Here is a 15763-nt window from a genome sequence, read left to right on the forward strand (position 1 = left end):
TACCATCAGGGTTATTTGTTAAGGAATGAAAACATACACACACAACACACATGCACACACTAACACACCCATTGGGTTTACATATAATGACATGGATTGCCTGAGAGGTGAATGAATTGAAAGCCTAGGGTAAAACCTAAGCCAAGCGCAGGGTAAAAACTGCACATCCCTATTTCTGCAAATGGAGCATTTAAACGTACACACATTCCACTTTATTGTTTCTTTTATTGAGCCTAATTGTATTTATTCATTGCTGTCAGGATTAGGAACCATAAAATCGCTTACTTGGAACCCTGTGACCAATGAAAGTATTCACTGGTGCTATGAGATACACTTAAATATCTCCATTCAGTGGGGCTAAACTCATCAGGATAATTGTGGGAATTTGGTCTGGAGAGATTTTTTTTACAGAACCCTGGAACTACTTAGGAAATTATGCCTTTTAAAATGCTACCTGAAGAAACAGCAGATTATTTCATTCATTTATTCAATGACTGCATATTGCTTCCATGGTGTGTGTATGTGCCATGTATTGTGCTAGGTGCTTGTGATAAACAAGGTGAATATTTTTCCTGCTCAAAGTCTACTTGATATGGGAACAGGTAAGTAATGATAGAGGAGGGTGAAAGTGCTCTGTGAGCAGTGAGGAGAGGCACCTTACCTCCAGACTTGAGGTGTCAGAGGAAAGCTTCTCAAAGGAGGTGTCATAGATGGAGAACTAAATAATATGTAGCAGTTAGCTAGGCAAAGAAAGTAAGTTTCAAGAATTCAGACTCCAGTAGAGCCTAGATTATATAAGGCCTTATAAATCACATGAGAAAATTCAGATTTTTTTTTTTCCTGGAGCCGCTAGAGATTGAACCCAGAGGCCCTTTTCCACTGAGCTATATCCCCAGCCCTTTTTATTTATTTTTTATTTTGGGACACTGTATTGTGAAGTCGCCCAGGCTGGCCTTGAATTTGCAATCCTCCTGCCTCAATCTCCTAAGTAGCTGGAATTACAGGTATAGATGTTTTCTGTAAGCAAACCAGGGTACTTTTGTAAGGGTCCGGCGAACGTCGGAGGAAGAGACCACCAAGAGACCGGCTCATGCAACAGCAAAAGGGGTTTATTGAGGATCCAATCCAGCGCGCTGGGGCTCCGTGCCTACTCAACAAGGGAGAGCAGCTCAGAGCCCAGAGCAGGGGTTGAGCAGTGCTTAAGTACACTTTTTGGGGAGGACGGGGGTTTTGCATACATCAGAGCAAATCATCATGAGGCGCGGGAAAATCAAACAACAATTCTCAAACTTGATTAGTACATTCATTGGCAGGAACAGGTCGGGCGGGGGTGATAGGTCAGTTCTAAATCGGGGTACACATTCAAACTTATTGGTTCAGGCCCTGCAATGCCTACGTGCCAAGCCGCACAGGGTCCTAGGTTATTAAACAACCAGATGGTCAGGGGGAGTATTTACTGGGCAGTTCCGGGTATTGTCCTAACAGCTACAGGAATTTCAGGTTTTGGGTGTAGCATAGGAACTTAACAATACCTGGTCCTTTACTTTTTAACTCAGGCCTTGCAGCTTAGAAACTTTACAATGCCCAGTCTTTTACACTTTAACTTCAATTTCTTTTACTCTTACACTTTGAAGGTTTGTAATCAAAGATAAAATCAGATAAGATTTGTATTTTAGAAAGATTCCTGATTATAATGTAGAGGTTGGACTTAGTAAGAGGTTCAAAAACTCAAATGCTTGATTTCCAAGGATACCTTATTTTCACTATGCATCTGTAAAAACAAGTTAGGAAGTGTAATGCCAGATTTGTAGACCTCCAGGAGCTGAATCCGATGCAAACACACAAGAAGAGTCTTTATTGCAAGCTTGAATCTGGACTCAAAATGGTTTCGGATGCAGTGATCCTGAGGATGAGTCCTGACCCTTAGTTCAATGAGGATTTATAGTTTTTTGGGGGATACTCTATGCGTCACAGCATCACACGGCAAATCATTCCACACCGTGGGAAAATCAAACAATTACTCTTAACATTGATTAGCACATTCACTGGTGGGAACAAGTTGGGTAAGGGTGATTGGTTAGTTCAAGTGGTGGATACATTTGAACTGATTGGGTTGTAAGAGTGTATACGCTAAACTGCAAGGTGGCCTAATCATGTTATCAATCACCGAAACTTCTGGGAGGGTCACCTAGCATTTCAGATATGTTCCTTGTCTCACTCTGATTGGTGGTTGCTAGGGGGTTGCTATGGGTCCTCACTTAGCATAACTGAGTCAGGGACACCTGGTGGCGCAGATCCCTCCTGTTAAACAACTCTGCAGGGTGGGTATGTGCCTAGGAGTGTCTGTGGGTTTTTCCAAGGACAAGGGTCACGCCCCCTCCCTCTGGACGGGCCTTGAGGTAGAAGCTAGTTTCTCAAAAATGGAGTCACATCAGTTTCTCAGAAGAAATGGTCAAAGTGGGTACATTTGTAATAAACATTGTATCCACATTCCATAGAAAACCCAGTGTTAAAAAACTTGGACAAAAAATAATACATGGAAAAAAATAATACATGATCATGAGAAAGATTATGATTTCCACTTAGATTATGAAACATAATGGATGTGGATAATTAAACTAACCCCTATCATCAGCTCAGGAAAACAGGAGACAAAGAAACATTGATCTGTATAACTTGTGGCATTACTTTAAATTAACTACATTCATGAGGTTGACTCTTTATCTCAACTACTAACAATTTAGAATCATGAAAGTCGCTTGTTCCACTGAATGATGGTGTTTTTGGTATTAGACAATTAAGCATATTATTTCACAGTAGCATTTCATGCAAACCCACCCTCTCTTAGATTAAAATTTACATTTTTAATAAAATGGATAATTTGACATGCTATCATTACAGGAAACATCGAATATCCATCAGAACAATAAAAATTTTTTTAAAAAAGAAAGAAAATTAATAAAAAAAAAAAGAGAGAGGCTAATGGGCTGAGGTTGTGGCTCTCAGTGATAGAGGACTCGCCCGGCATGTGTGGGGCGCTGGGTTCGATGCTCGACACCACATAGAAATAAAAACAAGTAAAAATAAAGGTAATGTGTCCAACTACAACCAAAAATATTTTTAAAAATAGAGGTTAAACATCACCTCTGTTTTATGCTGTTCTTAAATCCTTTGTGGTGGGTGCTTCTGACAGAAGTTTTATAGATCTTTGTATCCCCAGTACCCCACACATGGCCTGGCATATAGTAGGATCTTGGTAAATGTTTGTTGAAGTAAACTCTAATATTATACCTTATAAATTCAATTGAAATAAGGCAAGCTTTTTATGTTTGTTTTTTTCCATGTGGTCCACCTGTATATACAGTTCAGTAAAGAACTTGTTTGGACAAAACCAGGTTGTCCATTTAGTTTTTGAAAGGAAGGAGAATGGAGAAGGAAGAGGAAAGGATGGAGGGATGGAAGGAAGGAAAAAGGAGGGGAGACAAGGATGAGGTGTTGCTGAAAGCTCGGTCTTTGTCCTGGATGCCATAACGAGTATATGGTTTTGAGAAAAAAGAAAAATGTTTATTGCTTTGATAGCAAAGGAGACACATGGGACTCCTGTCCCAAAGGCTATGATTCTACCCATCAGCAGGAATAGGGGGCTTTTAAAGAGGTGATTCAAAGGTGACATTCCATGTGTTCTCTTGAAGTTGTAATTTGCTTGTTTGGGAGAGGGTCCTTTCTGAGATCTTCTGGTACCATCCCCAAAGTCTGGATACTTCATTTCTATGGTGGGTGTGTACTCAAGGATAGATAAATCTGCCTCAAATGGGTAAGAAAAGTAATCCTGTTTTCCCTGAGATTAGGGAGGGGGAGAGATTAGGGAAGAGCAGAGAGAGGAAGAGAAAGAAATTTGCCCATTTTAAAAATAAGTTGCAGTGGCAGAGCAGCAGGGGCTATATTCAAAGTATAAAGTGGATCACTGTTACAGAGGAAGGAAGGAAGGGAAGGACACTGTAGACTTTTTTTTTTAAATTCTGTAGCATTTATTTGCCACATAATATTTATGTAGCTTTATAAAGACGATTTTTATTAAACAAGAGACAAGAGCGCATGGTGCAGTGGCACAGAACTGTAATCACAACAACTCAAGAGACTGAGACAGGAGGATCACAGATTGTGTTACCTAAGGCTTGGTCCTAGTCCCCAGTGCCAATCTAATAACGAGAACATGATTTTGACAAAAAGGCTTATTGCTTTGCTAGCAAAGGAGAAACACAGGGACTCCTGTCCCAGAGGCTATGATTTTCCCATCAGCAGGTGTAATGCCAGATTCGTGGGACCCCAATAGACCTCCAGGAGCTGAATCAGATGCAATCACACAAGAGTATTGCAAGCTCCAGCCTGGACTCACAACCGTTTCCGACGCAGCGGTCCCAAGGAGTGAGTCCTGATCCCTTAGTTCAGTGAGGATTTATAGTTTTTTTTTGGGGGGGGGGATAATCTATGTGTCACAACATCACACAGCAAATCATTCCACACCTCGGGGGAAAATCAAACAACAACTCTTAACGTTAATTAGCACTTCACTGGCGGGAACAAGTTGAGTAAGGGTGATTGGTGAGTTCAAGAGGTGGATACGTTTGAACTGATTGGTTTAAGCCACGAGGGGTGTATATACTAAACTACATGGTTTCCTAACATGTTATCAATCAAACTACTGGGAGGGTTACCTGGCATTTCAGATATGATTGGTTGTTGCGATTGGTTGTTGCTATGGTCCGAAATTAGGTCTCAAGCATTCTTTGATCTTTCATTGCTGATCAAGGCTATCTGGTCACTGCAGTTTGGACCGGCCCTGCTCTGAGGTAGAGGCTGTTTTTTTCAAAAACGGAGTCACGTCAGCTTCTCACCGAAACGGGTTTTGTTTTTGGTACCAGGGATTGAGCCCGGGGCACTTAACCACTGAGCACATCTCCAGCCCTTTTTAATATTTTATTTAGAGACAGGGTCTCACTGAGTTGCTTAGTGCCTCACTAAATTGCTGGAGCTGAGTTTGAACTCACAATCTTCCTCTCAGCCTCTGGAACCGCTGGGATTACAGGAATGTGCCACCAAGCTCAGTGAAACAGGGGGCTTTTAAAGGGGTACTCCAAAGCTACATTCTATGTGTTCTCTGTTGGAGTTGTAATTTGCTTGTTAATTTGGGAGATAGCCATTTCTGAGATCTTCTGGAGCCATCCCCAAAGTCTGGATTACTTCATTTCTATGGTGGGTGTGAACTCAGGGACAGATAACTCTGTCTAGGGTGGGAAAGAAAGGTCACCCTGTTTCCCTTGAACCATAGACTCTTAATCTTCAAATTTCCTTCTTCTTGCTTGGGATTGTTTATGAGTGCTACACATTCCCACTATTCTCCTTGTCTCCTTAAAGAAAGCACTTATGAAAGTCAGGTTTACTATCTTAGATCCTTACTTACTAGCTTTGTGATATTAGAAAAGTTATTTATTTCTCTGAATTTTGATTTCCTTATTTACAAAATTGTGCTAATTATTTCAGTGGTGAGGGTGCTATTGAAAAACCAGCCTCTACCTCAGAGCAAAGCCTGTCCAAGTAAGGGGGCGTGACCTTTGTCCTTGGAAAGACCCACAGAGCACTCCTAGTACATACCCACCCTGCTGAGTTGTTTATCTACAAATAACAGGAGAGGTCTGCTGTGCTGGGTGTCCCTGACTCAGTCAGGCTAGGTGGGGACCCAGAGCAACCCCCTAGCAGCCACCAATCAGCATGAGACAGGGAAAATACCTGGGATGTGAGATGACCCTCCCAGTAGTTTATGGTGCTTGATAACATGTTGGGAAACCATGTAGTTCAGCACTACTCCCCTCGTGGCTTAAACCAATCAGTTCAAACGAATTCCCCCTCTTGTACTAACCAATCACCCCTACCCAACTTGTTCCCGTCAGTGAATGTGCTAATCATATTTTAGAGTTGTTTTATGGTTTTTCCCACGGTGTGTGATGATTTGCTAAGAGAAGCTATGATGTATGTGAAGTCCCTGACTTCCCCAAAGAGTGTATAATAAAACTGCTGCAAACCCTGGACTCGGGGCCTCTCAGCGTCACTAGTTGCTGTGTGCGCGCTGAGGACCGAGCTAGCTCGCAATAAACACCTCTTTGCTGCTTACATCGATCTTGGTCTCTGGTGGTCTTTTGGGGGTCCCGAATTCGAGCATAACATAGACAATATGAGGCATATTCTTTAAACTAGCCTATCTCTTCCTTCAAATTTCTAGGAATTGTTTCATTAAATCCCTTTACAAACTCTTCCCTTCTCACAGAGCGCTAAGACAAGGTTTTGTGTTACTCATTTTTAGGACAATGGATTGATCAGCAAACAAAAAACCAGGATGAAATGAAAAAAAAAATCACATTTCTACGATATCCAGCACCTTGGACTGAAGAACTTCTGGATCGAAAGAAACGGTTTGAAAAACATGGTTTGCAGGTTATAAAGGTATACCTAATTAAGGCATAGATTTGGCTTCTCTTGCTATTAATTACTTGGTTCTGTAGCCAGAAGAGAAGCTCGTTTAACAAAGAGTTTAAACTAGCTGCTCAATGGCCCTGAATCCTAGGAGTAAGACTGGAAGAAGGGCAGGCACAAGGGGTATAGATGAATCAGTATGTAGAAATGATGTTTGGCTGTTCAGAAGCATAGATTCAAGATCCAGGAAGCAGTGATCTCCCTATCTTTGATCAAAACAAAAGAAAGAAAATAGAATAGTGTTTATCATGCTATAATTGTTAACTATTTCTATCTCTCACTAAGCTATGAACTTTAAAAGAGCAGACTCTATCGCCAGCTAGCTGGGCTGGCTACCTGAGCTGGGTTCACAGAGCTGACCAAGAAAATGGTGAAAGAAGCACTCAACACACAGAAATACCTTTTGCTTGCAGGAATCAGGGATGTCTTTTGACCTTAAGGGTCCCTCGGAAAGAGAGACAGCACACCTGAGACCATCCTATTTTTTGAGGGGAAGACATTCGAGAAAGTTCAACCCAAATAAGGCAAAAGATTGGGTTTCAGGGGGTTGCTTGGTGATGTCTTGTGCTCAGCAGATTGACTGACGCCTGGAAAAGCCTGGTGCTGTGTAGGATCAAAGGCAGAGCGATGGAAAAGGACACATACATAACACAGCCCAGTCAGAACAGCAACATCAGTCCAGTCCCCTCACGTGCTCAAATGCTCATAGCTCACACACACAGCCCATGACTTGCTCATGACAAGACACTATGTCTGTTGTCAATGCTTTTGTTACCTGTGCCTAACATATCGTGATTGCCCAGTGAAATTTTATTGCATGAATCAATTGAAGAAGTAACAGAGGATTTTGAGAGGTAGAAGTCAAAACCAAGAAAGGATTAGGGGCAGGAGAGACTGTTATGCAACTTTATATAAAAAGCAAATTGCATGAAAGTAATGTGCATATAAATGCCTTTATAAGTTCAAGAGGCAATTGAATAGGTGCCCAGTTTTTTTTTTTCCCCTTTGGTTTTAGGTGGAGGCAATAGACAATGCGGTTCTTTGGGCTGCCTTCCAAAGAAAGAAGAAAACGATGGAAGGGAGAACTTCTAAAGAGCCTGTGAGCCACAGGTTGTTTCAGCAGGTTCCACACCAGTTCTGCAATGTGGTATGCAGAGTCGGCTTTCAAAGTTTGTACTCGGTGCCTTGTGGTAGGTGTCAGCCCTGATCATGTGGGAATTGGTGAGACCAGACATGAGCAGGTGGCTCACCACTAATAGCATTTGTTGCTTTGGGGAGGGGATCATTTGTGACTGCAATTGAGAGGTAGTCTTAGAAAGGGTTGTATTTTTAATTTTCTTTATATCTTTTGTTGATATGTCTTTTGTTGACAATGGGCTCATTTTGACGATAATGTGAGCAGTAGGATTTTTGATTTACTGTTTTTTTCTCATTTCTGTTTCTGTGTCCTATATGCAGAAAACACTTTGGGGGTCCCCCTCCCCTTTTGGCTTATTTATCTTAATAAAATTATAATCAACACCAAAGTATGATCCTCATCCTTTAGTTAAAAGGATATTTTCCTAAATTTAGGATAGTTGGTCTTCAGCTGGGCTTGCTGGTGTGTGCACCCGTAGCCACAGCTACTAGGGAGGCTGAGGCAAGAGATTGCTTGAGCCCAAAAGTTTAAGACCAACTTGGGCAACAGAGCAAGACCCCATCTCAAAAAAGAAAAGGAAAAAATGACAGTTGGTTTTCTTTTGGTTTTTATCCTCTTATTTCCTATAGCCTGCTAGTGAATGAATTAAGTATAACCTGGCAGGTGAAGTGAATAGCATTTTAGGATCCTTCTCAGAGTCCTCTGTGTAGCTTCCATGTCTCTTTTCAATTGTACAAAATTAGATAATCTCTATATTGTACCTTTTCCTCTTCAGTTGCTAGTGAAAAATTCTGGCTTTAGATCTCTCCAAAGGAGGCTAAGAACTTAAGTCATAATCATGGATGGGTCTTTAGCAGTGTAACTTGGTTTTGTCTGGTCCATTAAATGTGATCTTTTGGGGCTAGGGATATAGCTCAGTTGGTAGAGTGCTTGCCTCACATGCACAAGGCCCTGGGTTCAATCCCCAGCACCAAAAAAAAAAAAAAAAAAAAAAAAAAAAAAGAAAAGAAAAGAAAATCAAAAACCATGTGATCTTTACCTTTAAAACTGTAGTATGATTCTTGCTGTGGAGCCAGTTTTAATAGTCTCTGTTCCTAGAAAGCAGAAGATCTAAAAATCACATTTCCTTTGTCCAAAAGAGAACATAGGTAATACCAGGAGTGAAAATTGAATATAGACAATTCCTGGGGTTGGAAATAGATAAATGACCTGGCACGATGGTGCACGCCTGTAATCCCAGCGGCTCTGGAAGCTGAGGCAGGAGGATCTCAAGTTCAAAGCCAGCCTCAGTAATGATGAGGTGCTTTGCAACTCAGTGAGACCCTGTCTGTAAATAAAATATAAAATAGGACTGAGGATGTGGCTCAACGGTTGGGTACCCCTAATCAATCCCTTTGTACCAAAAAAAAAAAGAAGGAAAGAAAGAAAAGAAACAAAAGAAGAAAGAAATAGATAATGAATCTCCACCAAGAATTTTTTTTTTTTTTTGAGTGCAGTCAGGGAAGGGGAAGCAGTAAGATTCCTTCATAGCCACAGTCTTAAAGCCACAGCTTCCATTTTCTCCTTAACTGGTTTCTCTACATTCCCCACACCATTTCAACTACAACTATTCTCATCAAGATCTTCCCATTTTCCAAATCTGGTGAGGACCCTCTTTTCAATCTTGTGGCTGGCACTGCTAATTTCTAATCCAACATCAATTTATATCTTTCTTCCCAAAACATCTAAGATGCGCACCAAAACAAGGCCAAACCAAAGTCTTATCCGGTCTCCTTTTCATCAGTCTCTAGCTCAGGCTGTTTATTTTAAGGTGTGATGGGGAGGTATTGCTCGCACGTGCTCATTAGATAATGATGTGAGAAGCAGCAGGAAGACTATATCGAAAACTCATATGAAAGAGGAAAGGGAAAACATGTCATAGTCACTGGCCCACAGTTCTTATCATGTGCTGCTGGACGGGAATGTATGAGAGCTTCCTCTGGGAGTGGCATAAGACCCTTGTTTCACACTTGGGAAAAAATCTTCCTTGTATGTTGTGGCCCTTGACCATTTTTAGGCCCACTGCTTACCAGGGGGGCCTGGATTGCCTCAAACTTTAGAACATTCTCAGGATGATGCATCCAGACTTGTGATTTCTTCAGCAATATGGTTCCTTTTTTAAAAGCTTAGCAGGCATGGAGCTTATTCCCTTCTGTTCAACTGTATGTCTTCATAATCTAAGGAAGATCTTGTCTCCATATAGTCTTTCTTTCTTTTCTTTTTTCCTTTTTTTTCAGTGCTGATAGAAATCAGGCCTGTCCAAGTCAGACAAGTATTCTACCCCTGAGCTATATCCCCAGCCCTCCATATAGTCTTTAAGCCTCAAGAATTGTTTTTTTTCTATTGGCCTTTGTGCTCTTGCCCACCCGCTGCCCATTAGCTTCATGATCACTGCCTAGAGGTCATTCAGAAAGAAAATTGCCTGGGGAGACAGAACCCATAATGTAACCTGCACCAATGGACTCATCTCTGTAGAGTTGTGAAAACTCTATAAACTGAAGGTTCTAGACAAGCCCAGGAGACACCCCTCTTATCACTACTGAAGCTGTTCTCATTTGGAGTACGAAAGCTTCTAACTTTTTCAGCCTTGCAGTGTTCTCTCAGTCAATTTAAGTGGTCAGCCATAGGCAGGGGAGGCTTCTGTTAGTAAAACTTTATTTTTTTTCTTTCTATACTTGCATTCCAGCCAGTCATATTCTGGGTTCATCCCTTGCTTGCAGGACTTGGTTGAATGCAACAAAAAGTAGCCTACACATGTGCAGTTCCCTTATTATCGTAATTCATTCATTGCACATTCATTAAGCACATTCCATGAATCAGGCCTTGGGCTGGGGTGTAAGAGATATAGCAGTAAGTGAAAAGCAAAGACTTCTTGCCCTTATAATTTATCATCTAGTGTGTCCACCCTTTAAATGGTGGTATTCTCCTACATTCTGAAGGAAGTCTACTTTTTTTTTCCTCCACAGTGTCCCCTGGGTGATGGCACCTATTCCCATGGCCTCAATTCCTCTAAGAGGATGACTTATAAATTTCTCACTCTAACCCCCATTTCTCCTGATGTGCAGGTCTAGATAGTTGACTGATTTGGGGACATTTTTATCTAGCTGTCCCATAGGCATCTTAAACTGAACTCTTTTCTTGCCCTTGCTTTTCCCTAAGAAATATGCCTTATGTTTTCTTACTTCCTGATTTGGCTAATGCATCACCATCCACCTACCAGGTCTCCCAAGCATGAAAGTTATTATCATCCTCCATTCTTTCCTTTGCCTCATCCTCATACTGGTCCATGTGATTCAAGTCTCATAATAGTCTTAATCTAGGGCTGGGGTTGTGGCTCAGCGGTAGAGCACTTACCTAGCATGTGTGAGACACTGGGTTCTATCCTCAGCACCACATAAAAATAAATAAAATAATAGTCTCAATCCACTTTACTTCTCTATTCTAACTAAGATGCCTTAGTATTTCTTCCCTTAGGCCTAGACTATTGTCCTTCCCTTGCCTCAAAACAAACCCCTTTGTAGCACTAGGCTAGTTATGATAAAAAATTATGTTCTTGCTTACTATCTATATTCCTAGTTATTTTTAAAAGCCCAAACTCCTTAGTAGAGCATATAGGAAAATCCCACATTTTCCACCAGATTTCATCACCCCCTATGTTTCTTAACCCTCTAGCCATGAGCTTTTTTTCTTCTCAGAATACTTAACTCTGAAAACCAGAATTCCAAGACCATATTCTCTTAAGTAACGGGATACTTCCAAGCCTCTATGCCTTTGAATTTGGAAGGCCTTCCCTCTTCAGCCTTTTGAGCTACTCAAGTTCCTATTCTTTCTTTAAGAGGTAGCTGAAGGCTGGGGATATAGCTCAGTTGGTAGAGTGTTTGCCTCATCTGTTACAAGGCCCTAGGTTTAATCCCCCGCATCACCAAAAAAAAAAAAAAAAAGACCTAGCTCAAATGGCCTCTCCTGGTTGGCCCCTTCCTCTATATTCCCATACTTCCTGCCTTTTTATTGCAATATCTGTATGTTTAATAGCTACTATAATTTATAGGTGTGGGAATTATTTTCTTTATGGCTCTGTAGCAGAACTTCGCCTAGCTATCAAGCTTCCATGTTCAAAGATATGAAAAACTAGAACTTGTCAATTCAAGTTGAACTTGGTTATTTTGAGAAATTTCTTAGTCCCTTCAGGGCTTGAATTGAGTTCCTGCTATTTTGTCCTTTTTCTCCCTTTCTCTCTGAGACTGATCTAGATGGTGTCAGAGGCATCGTGGAGAGGGTTGCCTGTCTCTTGTTCCATCTGTCTCCATGCCCCCTGTCAGATAAGCCCTGTGGGCTATGGTCTTTAGCCTCCACTTGTGCCCTTTGCACTTAGATAGTCTCTGCATCAGCCACTCTGTGTCTCCCCTGAGGAAATTCCTTTTCATGCTATATCTGTGCTTCTCCTGAAGTGCTATAATTATTTGAGCGTGTTTATCCTCCAAGCTGAAAGCAGGGTCTCGTCTGGCCACCACGTATGGTAACTAACTCACCTGTTCTGGAGTCTTCCCCAGCATTGCTATGCTTTACTCAGGCATGAGGCTGGATAAGAGAGTGCACCCAGCACTCAGGCAATGGCCTCTTCTGCCCTGGGAATCCTGCGAGTTGTTCTGAGATTTCTAATGTTCAGCCCTATCTTGACTCCCAGGGCTCTTTTGAGGGAATGGGACAGTGAAGTGAGCCCCTTCTCAAAGTTCCCAAGAGCTCCAGTTATATCTTTTATGATTCCTCTCTTTCAATAGCTGGAAGGAAGGAATTTTATTTGTCCTGAAGTGAGAAAATTGCTCTTGGATTATCTTATATTATTCTGTCTTCTTATTATTAGTAAATACTACATGCTTCGAATCCTTCAGATTTTTACCTTTTTTAATTAAAAAAAAATTTTTTTAGTTGTAGATGGACACAATACTTTTTTTTTTTAAATGTGGTACTGAGGATCAAACCAAGTGCCTTACACATGCTAGACAAATGCTCTACCATCAAGCCAAAACTCCAGCCCCAAGAAGAAACTCTTGAGAAAGAAAATCTTTGATTTTTTTATCTCAAAATATTACCTTGCCACACAAAATTATACTACACTCTATCTGTTTACATGTAGGAAGGTCCAGGTGCCTTTGTGAAATTTTAAAATCAGAAATCATATCTCAGTCACTTTTGAATTCTAGAGCTATACTATTCAATATGGTAGCCACTAGCCACGTATGGAACTAAGCATATTAAATATGGCGTGTCTGAATTGAGATGCACTTTAAGTATAAAATACAGGATTTTTCAAAGAATTATTACTAAAGAATGTAAAATATAGTTTGATATTGATTAAATGTTGAAATAGCATTTAAATTTAATGGGTTAAATAAATATGAATTTCGTCTGTTTCTTCTTACCCTTTTAAATGTAACTACTAAAAAATTTAAAATTATATATGTGGCTCATATTGCATTTTTATTTTTCAGTGTTGGTCTTGAGCCTAAAACAATATTAAGTGTAGAAAAAAAAAGGGGGGGCTGGGGATGTGGCTCAAGCGGTAGCGTGCTCGCCTGGCATGCGTGCGGCCCTGGGTTCGATCCTTAGCACCACATACAAACAAAGATGTTGTGTCTAATTTTTTCTTTAAAAAAAAAAAGGGAAGGAAAGAAGAAAGGAAGGAAGGAATGCTAATACAGAATATAGCTTTTCAAAGAAGTTTGGTTTTTTCCTCTCAGTAAAGTTATTATTTTTTTCAGTGCTGGAGATTGAACCCAGGGCCTCCACATGCTAAGCTTGTGATCTACTCCTCCCAGGACCTTTAAGCAATGTTAGAAAGGGCATTGCACAGGGATTACCTTGAGATTCAGAATCTGGCCCTCAGTCTCTTGGGTGTCCTTGAAATATTACTGTAAAGGTAATGCAGATTAAGGGGCCAGAGTTGTGGCTCAGTGGTAGAGTGCTTGCCTAGCACATGTGAGGCACTGGGTTTGATCCTCAGCACCACATAAAAATAAATAAATAAAATAAAGATACTGTGTTCATTTATAACTAAAACATATATATTAAGAAAAAAGTAATGCAGATCAAAAACAATATACTAGAATGGAGAATATTCATTTTCAGTGGTTGGAATCAGGCCTATCCTTCTTAGTATCACAGTCTCCAGAATGCCTGATGAGTGATGAGCAGGAACCTAAATCAGAAGCATGTGGAGGATTCTTGGTCAGTTATTTTGCCAGGTCATGATGAGATCTGATGACCACACCTGCCCTGTAGTACAGAATACCTTACTACTGATTAGAATCTCTGTGTCCCTCAAATCCAAGGTTGCTTTTCCTAAATAATGAGGCATTAACATTTTATATGCTCATCATTCCCCTTATTTTGACTTATTTTTCTTGTAATGTGTCCATGACTTTGACTACTCTTATTAGATGCTATTTTTCAAGCCGTGTTTTTCCAGACAGTACTGGGGATTGAACCTAGGGGTGTTTTACCACTTATCTACATCCCCAGCACCCCTCCCCCTTTTTAAATAAATTTTTTTACGTGTTGATGGACCTTTATTTATTTATATGTGGTGCTGAGAATGAAACTCCGTGTCTCACACATGCTAGGCTCTACCACTGAGCCACAATCCCAGCCCCCCAGCCTCTTTTTTTGGTTTGGTTTTGTTTTGATTTTGAGACAGGGTCTCACTAAGTTGCTGAGGCTGGCCTTGAACTTGCAATCCTCCTGTCTCTGCCTCCCATGTTGCTTGGTTTGCAGGCATGCACCACCTTACCTGGATTGAAGCTTTATTCTCAAGAGTTGTTACAGTTTATAGCTTGTAGAAGTCAGGCAATGTTCTAAGATAAATAAAACTTTCCATTTATTATGTTAGATGTCAGATGGTTGGTTAATGTTGACTTGAATCATAATTTCTCTGAATCTCAGATTTTTTTATCTTTTAAACAGAGATAATAATTCAAATCCTAGATTGATTGAATCTAATCAGCATAAAAATTCTTGGAAAGCCAAAGACTTCTCTATAAACTGTAATGGTGTATTCAAATATATTCTATTATTATGTTGATATCAGTGATCATTTGTCTCTGGGAACAACGTGGCTACAGATTTAGGGACTTGGAACAAGGAGGAGGTGATTATTTGAAGGACTAGAGAGAGAATATTTTATAGTACCCAAATAGGCAATAACATTTGCCAGATCATAATAATCTTCTAACTTTTTTCCTTTTCTCAGACTCAGAGTATGGAGCTGGCATATACTTCATCAAGAACCTCAAAAAACTAGCAGACCAAGCCAAGAAAATCCCTGATAAAAACGAGCTGATCTATATATTTGAGGCTGAAGTACTCACAGGCTCCTTCTGTCAAGGTCACCTGTTAAATATTGTCCCACCTCCATTGAGTCCTGGAGCCATAGATTTTCATGACAGTGTGGTTGACAATGTCTCCAGTCCTGAAACTTTTGTTATTTTTAGTGGCATACAGGCTATGCCCCAATATTTATGGACTTGTATTCAGGATTACTCATCAAGACCAATGTTATTTTCTTCAAAGCAGCCTTGGAGGAAGTTCTCAAATGGCAGTCCTGTTGATTAATCTCCAATTCATTTTAACAGCAGGCATGACCTTGCACTGGATGATCTAACCAAATAATGACCACCAGTGATTCAAAGAGTGGTTTGAATATGTCAAATGAGTTATCTGTTTGGACTGACTAAGCATCAAGAAAGTACCAGCCACCTACTAGCATCTTAGAGCCTTAATCTTTGCCTTTATCTCTTGGGGTTGAAGTGGATAGATACCAATGAAAACATTCTTAGGACTGTTCCTCTTCCTTGCAATTGTTCTTTTGTCACCTTCATTGTAGGTAACAGCAAAAATGTTTTACATGTAATGAAGAGATTTTTCTACAATGTAATCCAAGCCTTTTATTTTCTAAAAGGATGACAGTATAAAATATTAGGACAGCAGAATAATTTTAGACTTTTTTTAGAGAGTCTTATAAAGTGCTTTGGGTATCAAAATAAATCACCTTTGTCTGAATAA

At 40.3% G+C, this 15763-nt stretch overlaps 1 protein-coding gene across 2 annotated transcripts in view; it reads left to right on the forward strand.

The window, feature by feature from the left end:
- The window catches only part of Parp9 (poly(ADP-ribose) polymerase family member 9), a 38470-nt gene extending 22707 nt beyond the window's left edge, over positions 1–15763 (forward strand). For both annotated transcript variants that reach the window (XM_027935944.2, XM_027935942.2), the window contains 3 exons: positions 6359–6498; positions 7544–7718; positions 14952–15763. In XM_027935944.2, the coding sequence (XP_027791745.2) occupies positions 6359–6498; positions 7544–7718; positions 14952–15313 (677 nt within the window). In that variant the 3' untranslated portion in view covers positions 15314–15763. The remainder of the gene's footprint in view (positions 1–6358; positions 6499–7543; positions 7719–14951) is intronic.

The sequence above is a fragment of the Marmota flaviventris genome, chromosome 8, assembly GCF_047511675.1.
Source record: "Marmota flaviventris isolate mMarFla1 chromosome 8, mMarFla1.hap1, whole genome shotgun sequence".
Classification (NCBI taxonomy): domain Eukaryota; kingdom Metazoa; phylum Chordata; class Mammalia; order Rodentia; family Sciuridae; genus Marmota; species Marmota flaviventris.